The 21,877-nt window shown below is 38.5% G+C and overlaps 2 protein-coding genes across 2 annotated transcripts; both read left to right on the forward strand.

Annotated features, from left to right (window-relative positions):
- The first annotated feature begins 16,407 nt into the window (after positions 1–16,407).
- On the forward strand, positions 16,408–16,719 carry LOC147475727 (uncharacterized). The gene has a single exon (XM_086585512.1). It carries the CDS (start codon positions 16,408–16,410, stop codon positions 16,717–16,719), a length of 312 nt encoding a protein of 103 aa, XP_086441638.1.
- A 1,856-nt stretch (positions 16,720–18,575) lies between these two features.
- On the forward strand, positions 18,576–20,002 carry LOC147475728 (uncharacterized). Its single transcript, XM_086585513.1, has 2 exons — positions 18,576–18,709; positions 19,114–20,002. Exons 1-2 carry the CDS (start codon positions 18,576–18,578, stop codon positions 20,000–20,002), a joined length of 1,023 nt encoding a protein of 340 aa, XP_086441639.1.
- Positions 20,003–21,877: the final 1,875 nt, after the last annotated feature.

Here is a 21,877-nt window from a genome sequence, read left to right on the forward strand (position 1 = left end):
TCAGCTTTTAACCGGGCTTTAGAAAGGTTTTGTCTTCTTGAATCTTGGCCTTTAATCATGGAACTCCTTAGTAACCGACCTTAGCACCTTTATCTCGCTAAAGTGGCACATTTATGCACATAATGGACTTTGAAACCGGAAATGCATAAAAACACGTAATCAGTGTTAACTCTTAATTATTACTCACATAATTGGTCTAAAAGTATGACTGTTACAGGGTTAAAACTACAGTTTTGGGCTCTTATCAACATCGCACCAAATTAGTGAAGCACGGTGAATAAGTCATTAAAGTTCAAAACTGGATCACAAAAAAGCGAACAAGTCCTTAAGGTTCAGGACCTTCTTTCCCTCCAAATCCTCTCAAGCCTAAACAAATACCTATAATCTACCATTATTTTATTATAATCGAGAGCACCTTATCAGCACCTTATTAGTGAAGGACCGTGAACAATTTGTTGAAGTTCAAAACCTAGTCACAAAAGAACTACTACTAGCTAATAAGTCCTTAAGGTTCAAAACCTTCTTTCTCTCCAATTCCTAAACAAATACTCATAATCTACCCATCTTTACAACCGAAACCACCTGACACCCCTCTTGTTCTTCTCTCTCCCACATTGTAACAGTAAACAAAATTGAAACCCGAATTCAATCAAAACTGCCACAACTCGATTCTCTTTCGCTTTTCCTTATCGAATGCAAAATCGAATTCACCACGTCATCAAGAGAATATAAATTAAAAAGAGAATCTAAAAATTGGGGAATCGCTTAGAACTGGAACTGGAGAAACTTGGTGGAGCTAATCGGGAGAGGGGGACATCGAAACTACTGTTTGGACATGTAGAGTTCCAAATTTTAAATTTTAAAACACTGTGTGAATTGACCGGAGATAAGCCTTGCTGATTTGCAAGTGCTCCACGTCTAGGGTAGTTATGACATGAGGCTGCAGCATCTAGTTCAAGTTGAACTTTTAAGTGGTGATGACGATGAGGGAGTGGTAGACGATGGGTAAAGGTGAGTGGCGGAGCTCCTGGTTGGTGGTGGCAGACGGTAAGTTATGGTGGGGGTGTGGCTGTAGCCTGTAGGTAAGAGATGAGCAAAAGGAAAAATGATGTATCAAACTATCGATCTCTTTTATTTTTGATTGGGCTTTTCTTTAGGTTTTAGGCCCATATGGTTGTCTGTAAACTTTGACTTAGATTGGTGTCTGAAACAAAGTAGGATTCTAACTTACTAGTCCAGAATAGAGAGCTAGTCCGTAATACAGAAAAATTCCACCTTACTAAAGCACAACTTAACACATATATGCATCACGCATACACTTCAAAGCTTCTATCAATTCAATTTTTTTTTAATAAAAATAATCACTCAATTTATAAACTATTGATATTTTAAATAATTAAAAGCAACGAATCTCATGACAGTAAGAAATAAACTTAACTATACTTAGCTTCTACCATCTTTCTAATAATATCCATAACGACTAAAAATAGATTAATTCTCCATACTCTTAATACTTCAAACTCCTTCCCGAACCTGTTGTGGTGATAGGATAGATAATACATATATGTAGAAAGTGTTGAAGTAGTGAACTCAGAAGACTCTACAAGATTGAGCTTTATAGGAAAACTTTAAAAGTGCTCCACTTCTCTCGTAGTCATGATCGCAAAGCTACAGCTTCCTGACGCTAGGTAGATATCAACTCCTATCTTAACTCGAATTCCAAAATCTATCGCACTCTCCCTCTTTTGCCTTGCATGAACTGGGTTAGTTTTCTGGTTATATTGGAACTTCCCTAGTCATCTATCATTGTTTGAATTGGATTTGGAGAAAGTTACTCACAGTTGGAATGGAAATATAAAAAGCTCAAGAATTCGGTGAGTTTTTTACTTTATATCTTCAGCACAGGTTCAGGTACGCATTTATTTTCTCAGGTCGATTTCCTTGTCATGAGCTACTATCTATTTAAACTACTTTGGTTGCTTCCCATAAGAGCTACGTTTAATGTCGCCAACCGACACAAAGGGGGAAAACTTAAGGTTACCCCCCTAACTAGCTTAGGTAATTAATTTTATAAATTTGTGGGTCTTTTATAGTTAGATTCCCTAGACTTAAAACTTGTTTGTAATCCAATTTTTGCTCTTTTTATTTTCCTTCTTTTCCATGCATGGCCTATAAATTTTAGTAGAGGGTGAGCCATCTTAATTAAATCTTTGATAAATCTATGATTAAAAGTATCTTGACATAAAGATGCTCGAATGTCTTCTATTTTTTCATGAGGTTGACCAGTGTCTAGTGGATGGGTTGCATCTAGCAATGCATTAGTCTGGTGTATAACACTATCCTTGTTATAATTTGTGCCTAATTGTGATACACATGATAAAAATAGATCTTTGTGGTGAGTGTTTCTAAAATTTTTATTAGCTATTGTGTGTACTACACATAGATCATTCATCTTTTTCGTATCATTGTCAGGGTTTCTAAATAGTGTAAATATGTTTACATCTACTCTCATATTCCCAAAAGTGATAGACATGTTCCCATTCCTACAATTAATTAAAGCTTCTGCTGTAGCTAAGAATGGTCTACCTAAGATGATAGGAATTTGGTTTCCATTTGTAGGTAAAGTATCAAGAACTATAAAATCAACAGGGTAATAAAAATCAAAGACCTTAATAATCACATCCTCTATTATCCCTCATGGAATCTTAATAGATTTATCAGCTAACTGTAGTCTAACAGTTGTTGGTTTCAAGTCCTTTAACCCTAGTTGTTTATAAACTGAGTACGATAACAAATTCACACTAGGACCTAAATTAAATAATGTTTGATCAGTGTAGTCCTCTCCTATTCTGCACGTAACTGTAGAACTACCAGGGGTCCTTATATATATTTTACTACGACTTTGTTCTGTAGAAAGGATGAACAACTTTGTGCAATAAAAGCGTCCTTAGGAATATTTGTTTTCTTCTTTACTAGGTCTTTTATAAATTTAACATATTAAGGTATTTGTTTAATTGCACTTAGAAAAGGAATATATGTAGATTTTTTAAAATATTCATGATCTCATTATATTGTGCTTCCTTTTTGTTATCTTTTAACCTAGAGGGGAATGGTGCGGGTGGAATTTTTTCAGTTACCTGCTCTTTGGTTTTCTCAGTTTCAACTGGCTTTTCCTTATCTTTTGTTATAGCAAATTCATCAGAATCAGATATGTCAACTTTGTTATCTACTTTATTTCCTCACCTAAGGGAAGATATCGAGTTAACTCCCTCTGTGGATGCGGATGAAGGGGTGGTTTCAACTTGATAAACATTTCTACCTTTTGGGTTTTGTTCAGGTTGGCTTGGTAAGGTTCCTTTGGGTCTCTCGGCTAGAGTAGCTAGTATCTGATTGAATTGTTGGCTTATCTGTTGAGTCATAACATGAAATTTTTGGTCAATCCTTTTGAATTCATTCTCAGTCTTGGTTTCATCTATGACATTGGTTTGGTAATTAGCCATGGGGTTTATGGCTAATTCTCTGTTCATATCTTGTTGTTGTTGTTGTGGGTAATACTGTGGAGAAGGTACTACTGCGCCTCTACTATTCATGTATTGTTGTCTATTGTTCCCTTAATTACCTTGAAAACCATATTGGTTATGCTGTGGAGACATGTTTTGTCGACATGAATTGTTTGAGTTATTTCTAAGATGATCTAGGTTATTGTTGTTGTTGTTACTTGTTATAACTCAATTCTCTACCTCCGATCTTACATGTCTTTCTCGAGGAATAGTGCTCATTCTCACTGACCGGTTGAACCCGAGTGGGTTGCCTACGTACCCCCTTTTTTGGGGGATCAAGCTGAACCGTAGTTCTTTTCTCTCCCCTCACCACTCTTTGCCTCCATTATCTACCCCCCCTCTCTCTCCTCCTCTCTTTCTTTTTATATCCCTCCTTTAGGTTTACTCATGAGGAATAGTATGGTCCTGGGCTTATTCTCTGGGCCCAATATATACTATGGTGCTAGCTCTACCCCTTAGCTCAAGACATACATGCTCCTTCTATCAATATGGCTACTACATTTGCCCCCTCTCGGGTTCGGCGGCGATGATGACGGCGAACCTGAGAAGTCCTTGAACCACCTTGTGTCTCTCTTTGAACTTTAGATATCCGCAGTATCCTGTGACTGTATGCAGTCTTCTTCTACTCAGGACGTTCATATCTAGGTACTCTGCTACTGGACCATATGTCTGTGAAGTACTCAGTCCCTATTCTCTTTGTCCGCAGATACTCTTGCACTTTGCACTCTTATCTTTCTTGACTTTGTGACTTTGTTGGCCGCGAATTGTATTAGTCCTCCCCTCATCTCACTTTTCTTTCACCACTACTTACCCGAGTTCTCCAACCTCAGCCGATAAACTATGTGTATCTCAGATCTCCATAGGCTTCTGTTATATGTAGGTGCATTACATCTCTTCTAACCCATTTCCTTGGTTACGCTTTCTCTATCTTTCTATCCTATTTGCTATGGTTCTTTCTGCAAACCTACAATTGTTCTGCGAGCATCAGCCGTAAATATACTCTACACTGCGATCCCTCTTTTCGATAGTTTGGGACTGAAGAAGTCTTACTTTCGCGGTGTTTTCTCTACTAAATGTCTTTGGTCGCGTGACCCGAAATCCTCATTCTCTTTCTGCAATTAGCTCTCCTTACATAATTCACTACCATTCCTCGAAGGGTCTCTTTCCCTTGGAACTCCCTCTTCCACCTCAATCATCATGTCCGCGAAGTGTCTCACTCTTTCATAGAACTCAACATTGTATCCGCCAAGGGTCTCATCCCCTTTGCACTTACTTATGGAGTTCAATATTCCGTCCGCAAAGGGACTCAATCCCTCTATTTCTCTTTAGTAGAACTCAATAGTATTGTTCATTCTGGATATGTAGCTTGCTCCCAATTGCAATTTGGAACTCCAACTCGCAGAGGGCTCATCCCCCCACTATCTCCGCTCTGGAGTGGAGTCTGACGAGGGGCAACTCAGCTTGCCCCCAGGTTTGACTTGGATCTCATGTCCGTGGAGGGCTCATCCCCCCCCCCTGCTATCTCTGCTTTGTTGTGGAGTCTGATGAGGAACAACTCAGTCCCAACCCAACCTATTGATCTCATTGATCCTCTGTCTCCAAACTTCATCACCGTCACTGTTGTTGAATATTTTCCGAACATGTTTGCTCTACCGTTGTGACTCATCGATCCACTTACAGTCGTCATGTCTTTTACGCATAGAGCTTATCTCAGTACACCTATATGCCGTTGTGATTTGTCGACAGTGAACTTTTTCCCCTAGTTAAGTTGAGCATCAATTATGCTGACAAGGGCACACCAAATCCCGACTATCTTGTGCTCACAATTGACTCACATCCAATCCCATCCCCTTGATGAGAGAGAGAGAGAGATTTTTGCTACAAGAGCGTGCATAAATCAGCCAAGAAATGCTACATAATAAAGCTCCACTCATGACACATGACACCTGCACGTTACTGTTAGTTCCATGTGCAACTAACATTTGCAAATTTCGAATTTATTTAATAAAGAGCATAAATTGGAAGCCCCCACTAATCATCACATGGATCGCACACCAAAAGAGAGAAGCCGAAAGGTACTAAGACCCAAAAAGTAATTGATTAGAATTTAAGAAGGATGTGAGCTTACCTTGTTAACAGTAACTAGAGTTGAAATGTGGTGTCTTTTTGTAACCATTATTATACAAGTCCATGGTAGATTATCTAGGTGGCAGCGAAGGATTTTGCAACCTCACACTCCAGGAAAATTATCTTTATATATATATTATAGCTATACCCTCTTCAATTGAGGAAGCGTTTCTAGGGTGTCCACGTGTCATGACTAATTAAGAAAAAGTAGGAGATAAAATAGGAAACAAATATTTATCTTTATCCTTAGATATATATTATAGTTATATCTTCACCGATCTATTTTTTGGCAAAGACTCCAGTTTTTTCTAAACTCTATTATTAATTATAAAAAAGTATGATATAAATAAGGAAACAATCCCAAGAGTTTCACAGAGTCTCTAACTTTTCCTAAACACTATAGCTAATTACGAAAAAACAACCTCATCTAGAGTTTCATAGAGTCTCTAACTTTTCCTAAACAATATAGCTAATTAAGGGGAAAAAAATGAGACAAAATCACAATTCTGACCACAATAATTACGACATATTCCAATTCCTTAGATATATATTATAGTTATACCCTCACCAATCTATTTTTTTGAGCACTCGGAGAGACTCCAGTTTTTTCTTAACTTTATTACTAATTATAAAAAAAATGTATGATATAAATAAGGAAACAATCCCATTTAGAGTTTAACAGAGTCTCTAACTTTTCCTAAACACTATAGCTAAATACGAAAAAAAAAATCTCATCTAGAGTTTCACAGAGTCTCCAATTTTTCCTAAACCATATAGCTAATTCGAAAAAAAAAATATGAGACAAACAATTAAATTGCTAAAAACAATAGTTTCTACCGAAAACAATTTTCCTAAAAGCCTTTTGATTTGATACGCCATCCACTGTGGGATTTAGACATTTATTCATAGTTAAGGATTCCAAAAATCAGAATTCTGGCCACAATAATTATGACATATTCCAATTAAATTTATGAATTTATAATTTTTCAACACTATAATATAATTTTTCAACTCTATAATGTTATATATTCGACGGAATAACGAGATTAAGTTAAAGTGGACATTGAATTTAAATAAATTATATACCAAATCAAAACAAATTACATGTGAAAAATTAAATTATACAAAAAATAACATCACAAAATATATAATAGAAAATGAAAAAAAAATAACGGCAAAACAATAATGACAAATATTTTAAAATATATATATTACTGAATGAAAATAACGTCAAAAAACAATTAATGGGGAACCGAAAACTGGATACAAATACATCGAACTAAATCTCAAATAATATTTAACGTGAAATCGGAAAATGGATGCAAATACAAGTATTAAACTAATCTTAAAAAGTAATTAATAGAAAATTGGAATATGGATACAACTGCATTAAACTAACCTCAAAGAATAATTATCGGGAAATCAAAACTTGGATGCAAATACATCAAACTAACATAAAAAAATAATTGTCGAAAAATCGGAAATTGGATGCAAATACATTGAATTACCCTCAAAGATTTAATTAATGGGAACTCGGAAATTAGATGCAACTCCATTGAACTAACCTAAAAAAAATTAATTGTAAATTGGAAACATGATGCAAATGCGTAGAACTAATCTTAAAGAATAATTAAGATTAATCGGAAAATCGGAAACCCGATGCAACTGCACTGAACTAATCTCAAAAAATAAACTGGATGCAAATACATTGAACTAATCTCAAGAATAATTAATGAAAAATTGGAAACTGGATACAAATTCATTGAACTAACTTCAAACAATAGTTAATATGAAATCGGAAACTAGATGTAAATGTAACCTTATCAAATAATAAACAAGAAATCGGAAATCGAAAACTGGATGCAAATGCATTAAACTAATCTCACATAATAATTAACAGAAAATCAGAAACTGTATGCAAATGTATTGAACTGACTTCAAAAAAATAATTAACAGGAAATTGAAAACTGGATGCAGCTGTATTGAACTAACCTCAAAAACTAAATAACGAGAATCAGAAATCGGATGCACTTGCATTGAACTAGCCTCAAAATATAAATAACGAAAAATCAGAAACTGGATGCAAATGCATTGAACTAACCTCAAAACATAGTTGGGTTATATGTTGTAGGAATGTCTCGATAAGTACAGTTTTGCATTTAAAATGGTGTTTATCTTATCTATTTCCATATGATTGAGAACTCATTGCTATTCAAGTAGCTTCAATATATATGAACTTCGCCTTATTAGACTATCTCACAAAACTTCAATCAAACTTCTATTATTAAACAACAAAATAAAGTTGAATTGAAGGGTTTTATCAAAAGTGAGTTTTTTTTAATGGAGAGTGAGGTTTTCACATTATAAGAAATTTGGATGAGTGATCAATATAATATTAATATATAATAGTTCTGTATATTTGCAAATATTTTTCAGAATAATTAATATAACAACTAACACCCATTCGTAGATAATCTTTGAAGATTCCACATAATGAGTCATGCATATAATTTAAAGAATAATTGATGGGAAATCGGGAACTGGATAATCTTCGATGATCCCACATAGTAAATTAAGCATAATTTAATTTTTATGTCATATTTGCAATGACACTACAGATGGATCAGTAGAAGTTGGTATTACAGACTACATTGGATAATTAAAAGAAAATCAGAAACTGGATTCAAATACATAACTGAACTCAAAGAGTAATTAACGGGAAATTAGAAACTTTATGCAAATGCAATAAACTAAACTCAAAAAGTAATTAACTAGAAATCGGAAACTGGATGCAATTGCATTAAACTAATGTCAGAGAACGGGAAATTAGAAATTGGATACAAATCCTTGAAAAATATTTAACGGGAAATTGGAAATAGTATGCAAATACGTCAAACAAACCTCAAATAATAACTAATGGGAAACTGAATGCAAATGCATTGAACTAACCCTATAGAATAATTTGTGGGAAATCATAAACTAAATACAAATGCATTGAAATAACTTCAAAGAATCGAATGTAATTGCAGCGAACTAACTTCAAAACATAAATAATCATAAACTAGATGCAGATGTATTGAACTAACCTTAAAGAGTTATTAACGGAAAATTAAAAATTGGATGCAAATGCAATGAACTAATCTCAAAGACTAAGTAACGAAACATTGAAAAATAGATGAAACTGCACTAAACTAACCTAAATGAATAATTAATGGGAAATTATAAATTTGATGTAACTGCATTGAACTAACCTCAAAAAATGAACTAACCTCAAAAAATAATTAACAAAAAATCAAAAACTTGATGCAAAAATATTGAACTAACCTCAAATAACAATTAACATAAAAACGGAAATTGGATGCAACTGTATTGAACTAACCTCAAAGAATAATTAACTGAAAATCAGAAACTGGATGCAACTGCATTAAACTAAAATCAGAGATTAACTAACGGAAAATCAGAAATTGGATGTAAATGCATTAAAATAACCTTAAAGAATAGTTAAGTGGAAATCGGAAGCCGGATGTAATTGTATCACACTGACCTCAAAGTATAAATAACTAGAAATTGTAAACTATCGAACTAACCTAGAAAAATAATTAACAAGAAATCAGAAATTGGTTGCAGATGTATTGAACTAACCTCAAAGAGTAATTAATAGGAGATTAGAACCTGGATGCAAATGCAATGAACTAATCTAAAAGACTAATTAACGAAACATCAAAAACTGGATGCAACTGTACTGAATTAACCTTAATGAATAACAAATGAGAAATCATAAAGTGGATGCAATTGCACTGAACTAACCTCAAATAATAATTAACGGGAAATCGGAAACTTGATGCAATTATTGCATTGAACTAACCTCAAAAAATAATTAATGAGAAATTGGAAACTGGATGGAACGTACTACATTGAACTAACCGTAAAGAATAATTAATGGAAAATCAGAAACTTGATGCGTATGTATTGAACTAATAACCCTAAAACATGTTTGTATTACATGTAGGGGGAATGTCTCGACAAATATAGTTTTGTACTATAAGTAGTGTTTATCATAATTCTTTTATTATGATTGGAAATGTCTTGCTCTTCAAGTAGCTTCAATATTATTTTCGCCACATTTGGCATTCTCACAAAACTTCAATGAAACTTCTATTATTAAACCTAACAACAAAAAGAAGTCAATAGGTTTTATTAAGATATGGTGCTTCCTTTTTATAGAGAATGGTGCAAGAAATTTGAATGACTGATTAATATAATTTTCATATCTCATAGCTAACTAACTATGCATATATGCATAGTTGCTAATATTTTTTTAGAATAATTTAATATAAGGGCACCCGTTCGTAGGACGGGTTCGAAAGCTAGTTGAAAGTAATTACTCAAGTTACAAACATGCTCTCCCAACTATTTCATCAAACACTTGTTGTTCCCAGGCCATCTCCCTAATCGCGAAAACACATTTTTGAATACTCTGCAAAAACTAAAATTGCCCTGACAAATTTCCCAAAAACTGAAAATCAGTTTAGAGGGTGAACACAATATATATAAACCCGGAATTAAGTTCACCATTGAAGCCCATTAAGAAACAAATTCAAGATGACTTATATTTATGGAGAAGTGAGACTTATCTTGCTAAAAAGAAGTGGATTCCATTGTTAACCGATCCCATTCCACTACTTCGCGGTACGACGGTTAGTTCAACCCATTTCCCGAGAGATCTCATGAGAGAACCACTATATAATCGACAGTAAAAGCACCTCTCGCTTTCATGAACTTGTCTAACAAATTAGTTGCGTATTTGGCTAGATAAACCGGGCAAATTCCTTCATTATCAAAGATCCGGACATCCGTGTTTCTAACCCAATCAATAATGCAGCCATGGTGGAGGTTTTAATTTCAGTTGATGGAACATTTGGGTTTCTGTGACAGTTAAAGAAAGCAGTGATTTTGTTGAGGTGGATTCGGTTTCCGTGATGTAAGTACCAGGGAATTGAGTCAAGGTTGCGACGACGGTCGTATTAGTTCGAATTGTTCTTGGAGATGTTGTGGAGAGAATTGAAAAATAACCTATCTAAATCTCCTATGTCTAATCCCCACAGACGACGCCATTTGTTATAACTCAATTCTCTACCTCCGATCTTACATGTCTTTCTCGAGGAATAGTGCTCATTCTCACTGACCGCTGAACCCGAGTGGGTTGCCTACGTACCCCTTTTTTGGGGGATCAAGCCTAATCATAGTTCTCTTCTCTCCCCTCACCACTCTCTGCCTCCATTCCCCCCTCTCTCCTCCTCTCTTTCTTTTTATATCCCTCCTTTAGGTTTACTCATGGGACATAGTATGGTCCTGGGCTTATTCTCTGGGCCCAATACATACTATGGTGCTGGCTTTACCCCTTAGCTCAAGACACACATGCTCCTTCTATCAATATGGCTACTACATTACTAAAATTATTTTGATAATCCTATCTTTTGAATGTATTAAAAGCACAAACATCATCAATACCTTGAGCAACAAACATAGAGCAAACTAAGGTGTCATGATCTGTAGTAAGGCAATTTTCACAAAATTGATTGACACTCATTGCTTGTTGAGGTTGATTATTCCTTGGAGGGTTTAAAGTTAATGAATCAAATTTCTTGTTTAAGTTTTTGATTCCTATGATTAAACTAACTAGTGCAGCTTTTAATTCTTGATCACTATCGTTTCTAACCTCATACATACCTACTTTATTAAAACTCATCCCCCCATCTACCCGTGCCATGTCCTCATGGTCACTACTATTGGCCCAATCCTTAGAACTTTCAGAAAAGTTTTGCAAAAAAGTGTAGGCTTCATTAGGAGTAAGACTTGTAAATCTTCCTCCATTCATTGATTCAATTAACTGACAGTTCATAGGTGAAAGACCTATTATAAAGTAATGTACTATATTAAGTATGTCAAAACCATGATGTGGAGAACGAACAAGTAAATCATTAAATCTATCCCATGTTGTATGAAACTCTTCATTAGGTTTTCCTTTGAAGGTTGAAATAGCCAATTGCATGGCTTCAGTTTTACGTAAAGGGTAATATTGTTTCATAAACTTTTGTGATAGTTGCTCCTAAGTAGTTATAGAATTAGAGAGTAGGGATCTATACCAACGTAGTGCGGCATCCTCAAAAGTCAAGGGGAACAACCTTAATCTAGTTTCTTCAGGGGAAAGATGAGGTGCTTTAAAAGTACTTAATATGCTCAAGAACTTACTCAGATGATTATACGGTTCTTCATTTGTTTTACCATAATATATTGGCAACATATGAAGAATGGTGGGCTTAATCTCATAGTTATTGTTATTGTTGGGCATCACTATGCAGTTCGGTGGTTGAACCGCGATAGGTTAAAACAAGGTGCTAAGAGTTTTTTGATCAGCCATGGCGGCTAATGGTACTCTCTCTGGTGTATCCTCTAATTCTACTAGTGGTGTGTGTGTTTCAGATTCAGAATCAGATCCTGAGTTCGATGGTGTGGTCTCCTCCAAAACCAGAAATGGAAGATTGTTACAAGAATTAGCTCTTCTGATTAAATGTTTACGAGGTGAATCATGAAACCAAGTTTTCATGCACTAGATAATAAAGCTATATAAAATAATCTAATATGCACTTAATTAACTAAATTATATTATCAAACTATATGATGCTAACTATTAATGCTAATTATGAAACCGCTAACAGGGGATTCAGGGATGGAAGAGAAGCACTTACTGTTACAGCAAGCAAAACAAGTCCAAAAATTTTGAATTTTTTATAGCAGCTACCTGATACTTCCAGGAAATAGTCTGTACAATTTTAGAACAATCGGAGCTTGCTAAGTCCCTCTTCTGTACTGTTTAATCCTGCAGAGTTCAGTGAAGAAGTTTTCTGCACACACTTGTAAACAATCAATTGAATAAATAAGTAAAAGAGTACTAAAAATCACGAAATTTTTACTTGAGTTTCCCGACGTGTCAGGGATGATCCTGTAAAAAGTTTGGATTATTTGAAGTTTTACAGATCCTTCTTCTCGAGTGTTCTTCCAGAGACCTTGGTCCTGAAAAACTGAAGAAACACACTGAAAACAAGCAACTAGTTAAGTGGTCAAAATAGGTCAAACAATACTCAATTTTTTAATGGAAGCTCCTGACGAATCGAGGTTCCTCCTGTAAAAATTTTAGAATTTTTAATAATGTCCAAATAACTCTGCTCGACTGTGTTTACAGATTCTTGCGTCCTAAAAACTGAAAATGGGGTACTGCAAAGACGATGTTAGTTACCCAGGTAAGACAAGTACTAAAAATTCGAAAAATTTCAATAAATTACTGATACTGTACAGATCAACTCTGTAAAATTTCAGAATTGTTTGAAATTTATAAATACATTTTCTGTACTGTTATTTTCTATTAAACAAACACTAAACTTTATGAAAATACTTTCTACTATGCAAATCTAATTGAATTATTCTAAATTATTCTAATTATGCTAAATATGCAGTTTAAACTATATAAATTCCTAAATTAAAGTAATCTAAATTAAATATTCAATCACCTAATCAATTTAGAGAGGGCAGCGGCGCCATTGAAAAAGCACGCAACACGTATTTATTTTGTCGTTCTTTGTGTTACATTACATATCTTTTGCAAATCTTACTTAGCCTATTAAATATTAATTAGTATAGTGGCTAGCAAGGTATCAATCCTACTCTAAATAACTAAGTGTTGATAATAGAAATTCCTAACCTAAGTTATTTTAATAGATGCAAATAGAAGATGTGGCTAAGTAATGATGAATATATAGTTGATTTGATTTGAGATATAAACTATGCATAAACTAAACTAAATTAAATATATGAATATGAATGAGAGAATATCTTGGGAGAAATGAATCCACCAAAATCATAGCATTAGTCTAATAGATCTATCTATCATGCTTAATATAAATCACCAATAGAAACTCACCATACCTACAAACCTTATGCTCATAACCATGATGATCATATGTGGCTTTCAACATGCTTTCTATCTTCCCATCAAATACTTCTTCAATCTCCAATGATATCTTCTATCTAACCAAATTGTGTTTTAAGTGGCATTCAATATACAACTCTAGGTGCCATGAAAAATCCACATGTGGCATTAACCATACAACTAATTGAGGTGCCATAAAGAATTTAATCATCATACTATAACACTAAAAACTAGAATAAAAGAATCTAGGGTTTGTGGTATTTGGCTCTACACAATTATGAATTACCCTAAGACCTCCTAACCTCCACAGGAGCATTAGATCAATGGATGAATAAGAAGAAACTCAATGAGGGATTTAAACAAAAACATGATAGAAGAAGAACTAAACTAAAACATACGAAAAAGGCTTCATCTCCCCTCCCAAGAGAAGGGAGATTAGCTCCTCATACTATGCTATGAACACAATATGAAAAAGAATAATCTTTATAGCTATTAATGGTGAAAAGGTCTGAACTTTCTTTTCTCTTAATTCTAGATCTAAAATGCAAACACTAAATTTCCTAGATGATGTAAACTGAGGTTTTTATGCCTTATATATTGGCTTACATGCTCGTCTGGATAGAGATCCGAATCCTATGTTTATTTGGTGCCAAACTCTCTGTAATCTTTCTAGAAGAAATCCTGAAAAAGTTAGATTCGTCTGCAAAAAGTGAGACGTGGCCCACTTTGCCCTGCAGGCTATTTTGCAAGCTGCAGCTCCTGACAACTTTCAGTTTTCTAATTCTTGTGAAACTCTGACTTCTTTTCCATGTTGACCTTCTCTTCCTATGAAGTCAAAATTAAGGATTTGAGATCAGATTTAAAACTCTTCTAACTCAATTATTATCCTTGTAGTGGTAGGATCTGGGAGGGGACAGATCAGTGGTGAGGTGAACCGGGGGTAACATATACCGCAAAGGAAGGGTGCACAGAATCGGTCTGCAAACCCTAAGCTAGGGTACGGATACCCTACACGTGGAAGATAGAGGGCCATGAGATGGGGAGATAGGTGGATGGTTAAGATGATAGAGGATAATAGTATAAAGTGAAAGAAGAAGGAGAGAGAGAAATGAGGACTTTTCATTATTCTAAGAGGCTATACCTAGAGTTGTAGGAGAGGGTGAGTAGAGGAGTAATTGAGATATAACATTTGGCGCCGTCTGTGGGGAAAGATACAAGCAACATAGAAATAGCACCAAAGAAGGGTGGGAAGAGGATAGATGAAGAGGGTTCAGAGTCGATAGAGGAAGGATGATAGAGGAAGGGGAAGAACGGGAAGAGGGGCGAGCAGAGGAGGAAGTGCGATTGATGAGAGAAGAGATTGAGAGGCTGAGAGAGGAGAATGAGGGGCTGAGAAGAGAAAAATAGAGGGCGGAGGAAGTGGTTGGGGGAGAACTAAATGAGGGGTCTGAGGATGAGGAGGGGCCCGGACTGAATCTTGTGGAAAACCCAGTAGCTGGATTAACAATGGAGCAAGTACAAGAGATGATAAACAACGACCGGGTGGCGAATCTTCAACAGACGAAGAACCAGACCGACACTGCCAGTCAGGTGGTGGCTGGGTTGAACCGCAATCCGCTGGCTGATGCGATATGGACTTCGGAGGTGCCTAAATGGTTCAATTAACCAAGGTTTGAGAGATATGATGGAACATGAGACCCAACAGATCACATTCATCATTTTAGGCAACAGATGCCACTCTAGCAAGAGCTGCGGTATGACGGGTTATGGTGTATGATGTTCCCGGCCAGCTTGAAAGGGGGAGCGTCGGACTGGTATTATCGATTGCCTTCGAAAAGTATCACCAATTTCCAAGAGTTGGAGTAGGCATTTATAGATCATTTTATACATCAGAAGAGGAGGGTGGTGGACATCGCGGCCTTATTCAATGTGAGGCAAAGGTCTGCGGAATTGGTTAGGGAGTACCTGAACCACTTCAAGGCCGAAACCTTGAAGGTGGAGAATCTGGATGAAAGAACGGCAGTGATAGCGTTTGAAAGAGGTCTGTGGCCTGGAACAGTGGTCCATCAATCCGTTGCGAAGAATGAGATTGCGACCTTGCATGAGTTATATCCGCGGGTAAAGAAGTATATTAGATACGAAGACACGATAATGCAGAAGGATTCTAAGAGGGTACAAAGACAGTGTCATCAGTAGAAAAAGAGGGGGATCGCAGAAAGACAGAGTCCGCGGATAGAGGTAATGAACGATATCGCGGACAACCGTCGCGTCCGGAAAGGGGTAGAGAGATAGCGCGAAGAGAACAGAGGGAAAGGAAGTCATACCGCAAGCTAGAGCATACACCTTTAAATAGGCCTTTGAGCGAGATATTGTCGTTGATCAAGAACATGCAGGGGAACGAGGGACCGCGAACCGTACCTACAGAGATGCCGACCAAGCCATACTGTGCGTACCACCAGGTACGCAATCATAAGACTAATGATTGTTTAAAATGGTTGGTCCAGAGGTTGATTGAAAAGGGAATGATGAGAGAATTTATAGCGGAGGCCCCGAATGTGGAGCCGGTGCCAGCTCCAGGGAGGATATTGGGGACAATTAATGTTATTTTTAGTGGAGAAGTTCTAAGCCATAACGCCCATAGAGATAAGGTCAGAATTGACAGCGAGTATACAGCAGGTTAATGAGTCAGCCAGAGGACCGCGGTATAGTGCAGGAACAATAGACGGCGAAGATATGATCATATTTTCTAGTGCAGACCTCCAAGCCGTTGACACTCCCCACGAAGATGCATTGGTCATTACTGTAGCGACGGGCAGTTACATGGTCAAAAGGGTACTGATTGATTGTGGCAGTGCAGTGGACCTGCTGTTCATGGGAGCTCTAGAAGAAATGAGGATTGACCTGGGGCAACTAAGGCCGCCACGATCCAGTTTGTATGGGTTTAATGGGAGTGCCACGGAGCCTATGGGAGAGCTTTTATTACCAGTGACAACAGGGCCTGTAACTGTGTTCTCGAGGTTTATGGTGGTCGATTCCAACTCCTAATACAATGCGATCTTATGGAGGAGGTGGATCCACGAAATGAAAGCGGTGCCTTCGACCTATTACCAAGTTATTCGGTTCCCCACCTCAATGGGAATGTATGAAGTCCGCGGAGATCAAGTGGCCTCAAAGAACAGTCATCAGGATACCGTTAAAAGAATGGTCCATGGACCCGGAGGAGAATCATTGAACCCTAGGAAACGGTAGGCATAGCAATTACAGTGCGGGGCCGTGGAGGGGGCGGAGGAGGTTGTTATGGGGCCAAAGACTTTGGATGAGATCGAGGTAGTGAATTTGGGGGCAGGAGAAGAGGAGAAATTTACGTCAATAGGGTCAAACTTGACGGATGAGTGGAAGAGTAAGCTGATACAGTGTATGTCGGAGAATAGGGATGTGTTCGCATGGGGGATAGAAGATATCACTAGGCTAGACCCCGATTTTGCGTGTCACCGGCTTCACATGAGGGAGGATGCGAAACCAGTCAGACAGAAGATGAGGGGTGTGAGACCCAAGTACGCGGAAGGAATCTGAGAGGAGGTTGCCAGGCTGAAGGGTGCGGGAATCATAAGGGAGGTGGAATTCACGAACTTGCTCTCTAATATAGTCGCGATCCCAAAGAAAAACGGCAAGGTTCGGATGTGTGTTGACTTTACGGATGTAAACTTGGAGTGTCTGAAGGACAGTTATCCTATGCCGTGCGTTAGGGGTGTAATACGGGGCGGGTCGGGTCAACTGCGGGTCAAATAGTGATGGGTCGGGTATAGGGGATACAAATCCAGTGGTCCCCAACGGGGCGGGTTGAAGTGTCATGTCTTAGTACCATCACCCGACCTATTGGGTAAGCTTTACGGGGGGGGGGGGGGGGGTTTAGGCGGGTCATCTGGGTCGGGTAGAAATTATCATTTTAACCCAATTTCACCCAAAAAAAAAACTTTCTAATTCTGCAAGTAATATATTTCCAATTCACAACATAGAGAAAAAAAAAAGGAATCAATCAATAAAAAAAACAAAAAAACAAAAAAAAAACTTGAACTTGAACCCAAAACCATATCTGTAAATTTGAAATTTTTTTCTCGTGATTTACCATTTGTAAATTGATTATTTTCCATAGCATGATAAAATTAAGATGGGAGCGAGGATCTATGGTACAAAATAATAAAATATAAACTAAAAGAATTCGAAATTAATACAAGGATGAATGATTCATCTTCTCCAAAATTTGAAAGTTGAATTTGAACTTTTGATATTTGCCCAATGTTCAAACTTGAATATGTGAAATTGATGTTGAACTCAAAAGTTTGTATTCATATCTCTCAAATTCCTACAAAAGTGAAAAGAAAATATAAACAAAATACAAAAATATTAGAGTTAGAGTCTTGAAATTGTGCGGGTCAACGGGGTTGGGTCAACGGCTTTTGACACAGTGCGGGTCGGGCAGCTTGACGGGTCGGGTTTGAGCATAGAACCTACACCCATAGCCCGACCGCATAAAAATGGTGGCAGGGCGAGGCGGGTCTTTTTTCGAGTCTGTGCGGGTTTCGGTGGCAGGTGAAGACCGGGTACCCTACTAGATGATGGGTCAACGATTTTTTTTTACACTCCTACCGCGCGTAGATGAGTTGTTAGACAGAACTACGGGGTTCAAAATGTTTTCTTTCATGGATGCATCCATGGGATACAATCAGATTGCGATGTATGGACCGGATCAGAAAAAGACATTTTTCGTGGTGGAAGGGGGAACCTACTGCTATACGAGAATTCCATTTGGGTTAAAAAATGCAGGGGCCACTTTCCAACGGTTAGGGGAGAAAATGTTCGAGAATAAAATTCAAAAGGGAATTGAGATATACATAGACGATATGGTGGAGAAAAGTATGACAGAGGAAGAGCACTTAGAAGGGTTGAGGGAGACATTCAGGATACTACGAGGGCACAATTTGAAACTTAATCCAGAAAAATTCACATTTGGAGTCACCACTGGAAAATTTCTGGGGTATATTGTGACGCAGCGGGGAATATAGGCTAATCCTGAGCAGATAAGGTCATTGGTGGAAATGTCGTCACCTCAGACGGTGAAAGAAGTGCAGCGATTGGAAGGAAGAGTCGCGGCCCTAAACAGATTCATATCAAAATCATCCGATAAATTCAAGCCGCTGTATAGGTTGCTGAGAAACACCACAGACTTTGCATGGATAGCAGAGTGCGAAATAGTGTTTCAGGAGCTAAAAAGATACCTCGGAGAAGCACCTCTGTTGTCGGCCTGAAATAGGAGAGAAACTGTATTTGTACTTAGGGGGGTCCAGAGTATGTGATCAGCTCGGTCCTCGTTCGTGTAGTAGAGAAAATGGAAAGGTCGGTGTACTTCTAGAGTAAAACCTTGTTAGATGCGGAGACTAGATACAGTCGGGTGGAGAAGTATGCGCTGGCCTTAATATTCTCAGCCTTGAAGTTGAAACCATATTTCGAAGCTCATGCAGTGATCGTGGTGACGAATTTGCCCCTCAAACAAGCTCTAAAAGCTAAAAAATCAAGGAGAATGCTGAAATGGGCCGCGATGTTGAGTTCATATGAGATCCAATATCAAATCAGGACGGCAGAGAAAGCTCAGGCAGTGGCGGAGTTCTTGGCAGAATTTCCAGCGGAGGATCCTACGTGGGGGGAGGAGATGGTCCTGGAACCTGAACGAGAAGAGGAACAAGACCGCTTGAACCCGTGGGATGAGAGGGATGGTTGGAGGGTATTCGCGGATGGATCGGCGATAGATGCAAGCAGCAGAATAGGTGTTGTGCTGGTTACTCCAGAAAACAATAGGATAGAACAAACGATGAAGTTGGGATTTGCGGCTTCCAATAATAAGTCAGAATATGAAGCGGTGATTGCGGGCCTGCGGATGGCTGAGGATCTGGGAGTGAAAGAGCTCACCGTATACTCAGACTCGAATCTAGTGGTGTGTCAAGCTAACGACGGGTTTGCAGCAAGATGCCCTCGGATGGTGAAATACTTGGAAGTCTTACGTACATGGGAGGTGAAGTTCACACAAATCATATTCGTACATTTGAACCGCGGAGAGAACCGCCACGCAAATGCTCTTGCATATGTGGCCACCGCCATTCCAAGGTCGGAGGAGAGGATTATCAAAGTGAAAAAGTTAGAAAGACCGAGTACCAAGGAAACTCTGGAGATACTGAATGTCGCGGAAGAGGATGAAGGATGGATGGAGCCTATCAAGCAATTCTTGTCTGGATATGAGGTGATTGACAAGAAAGAGAGGAGGAGGCTGGAGTAGGCGACTCAGAGGTATACATTGATGGGAGGGGAATTGTACAGGAAGAATTTCAACGGGCCTTTACTGAAGTGTCTAGGGCGAGGTTGGCGCAAGAGGTGCAACTTGAGTTACACGGGGGAAATTGCAGAAGCCATTCGGTGGGTAGAACCACGGCCCATCAGCTATTGACGCAAGGATACTTTTGGCCTCACATGAAGAGGGATGTTGTAAAGTTTGCCAAAAAAATGTGATAAATGCCAGAGGTTTTCTCAGTTGATTTTTGCCCCAGCAAAGCTGCTGCACAATGTGTCCAGTCCATGGTCGTTCGCGATGTGGGCCCTCGATATAATGGGACCACTACCCATGGCTAGGGGTAATAGGAGATTCATGTTGGCCGCTATCGACTATTTTACAAAATGGATTGAGGCCGTGCCGCTGCAGCAGGTAAAAGAGACGCAAGTGATCAAATTCTTGTGGGAGAACATAATATGTCGGTTTGGGCTACCCTACGCTATTATCGCGGACAACGGAACCCAATTCACAGGCTCAAAAGTGAGGGAGTTTTTACAAGCATATCAGGTAAAGCAGGGATTCTGAGCCCCATACAACAATGGACAGGCTGAGTCTTCCAACAAAACCATACTTAACAACCTCAAGAGGAAGTTGGAGGTTAAAAAGGGGGCGTGGGCCGATGAATTAAACCATGTATTATGGGCTTATCGAACAACACCACGGACAACCACTAGGGAGACTCCCTTTTTCCTTGGCCTATGGCATAGAGGCTGTGATCCCATCAGAAATGGTGGCGGCTACCACACGAACCCGAGCTGTCGAGGATGGGTCAAACTGGGGCATTCTGGCTAGGGATATGAATTTGGCCGAAGAAAGAAGGGATACCGCCCGCATAAGGCTAGAAGAGTATCATCGTTGTATCCAAAGGCAATACAACAAGAGGGTGAAAGTGAGAAGATTCAAAGTAGGAGACCTGGTGCTTCGCAGAGTGACCCCCAGCACAAAGAAAGCAAGTGAGGGGAAATTGGGTCCGAGTTGGAAAGGACCCTATGCCGTGGTAGACGTGGGAGGAGCAGGCACATACAAGTTACAAACCCTAGAGGGAAGAGTAGTGGAGAGACCATAGAACGTGAGATTGTTGAAAAAATTGCACCAATGAATGTAATATGAAGCTATCATCAACTACATGAGCTATTTATAAATATATAATATCATAGCACTTTTGATTGGACAGTGTTACTTTATGTTTTGATCAAGTATAAGAGTGGGGATCGCGAAGGGGGTGAGCCCTTCACTGACGTATGGTCCAAAATGAGATAAGGGCAAGTTGAGTTGCCTCTTTGCGAGAGAGAGTTTCAAATCTCCATAAAAAGCAAGATGAGTTGCCCCTCCTCAGACATGAGGTCTGCGACGAACTAGGGGCAAGACGGGTTACCCCCTTTTCGCGGACAGAGGGTCCGAGTTGAGCAGAGAGGGCGGGGGCCAAGAGTAGTTGCTCCCCCAGAAGGAAATAATCATGTGACCTAGATAAAAAAGAGCTAGTCAAGGGAGAAAGACGAGTCATCAACCAAGAGTAAAAGAGGCCGGACTTAGCAAAACCTGCCATTGGCAACAAAGAATACAATGTAGCAAAACGAAAACAAATTACAAGAGTCATAAAAGTTAAACATCTTCAACAATTACAGCATCCGCAGCATCATTAATTGCCGCGTCTGCGGCTGCATCAATGACCTCGGCCACTAGGACAGGAAGACTGCTGGATTCCAAAGCATCAATAGGGGGTAGGGGGTTTGGGAACCAAGGCAGCTGTGGACTCGTCCACGGGGGCAGGGTGTTTAGGAAGAAGTCTGCCCTCTTTGATAAGGTGGTCATGTTCCTCCTTGA

The sequence above is a fragment of the Coptis chinensis genome, chromosome 9 (assembly GCF_015680905.1).
Source record: "Coptis chinensis isolate HL-2020 chromosome 9, ASM1568090v1, whole genome shotgun sequence".
Lineage (NCBI taxonomy): Eukaryota > Viridiplantae > Streptophyta > Magnoliopsida > Ranunculales > Ranunculaceae > Coptis > Coptis chinensis.

Excerpts from the sequence above, each read along its gene's own strand:
- LOC147475727 (XM_086585512.1), top strand. The coding sequence starts at position 16,408 with ATGATCATATTTTCTAGTGCAGACCTCCAAGCCGTTGACACTCCCCAC.
- LOC147475728 (XM_086585513.1), top strand. The coding sequence starts at position 18,576 with ATGGTGGAGAAAAGTATGACAGAGGAAGAGCACTTAGAAGGGTTGAGG. Across the intron at positions 18,710-19,113 it reads ACCACTGGAAAATTTCTGGG|ATACAGTCGGGTGGAGAAGT; the intron begins GTATATTGTGAC and ends TGCGGAGACTAG.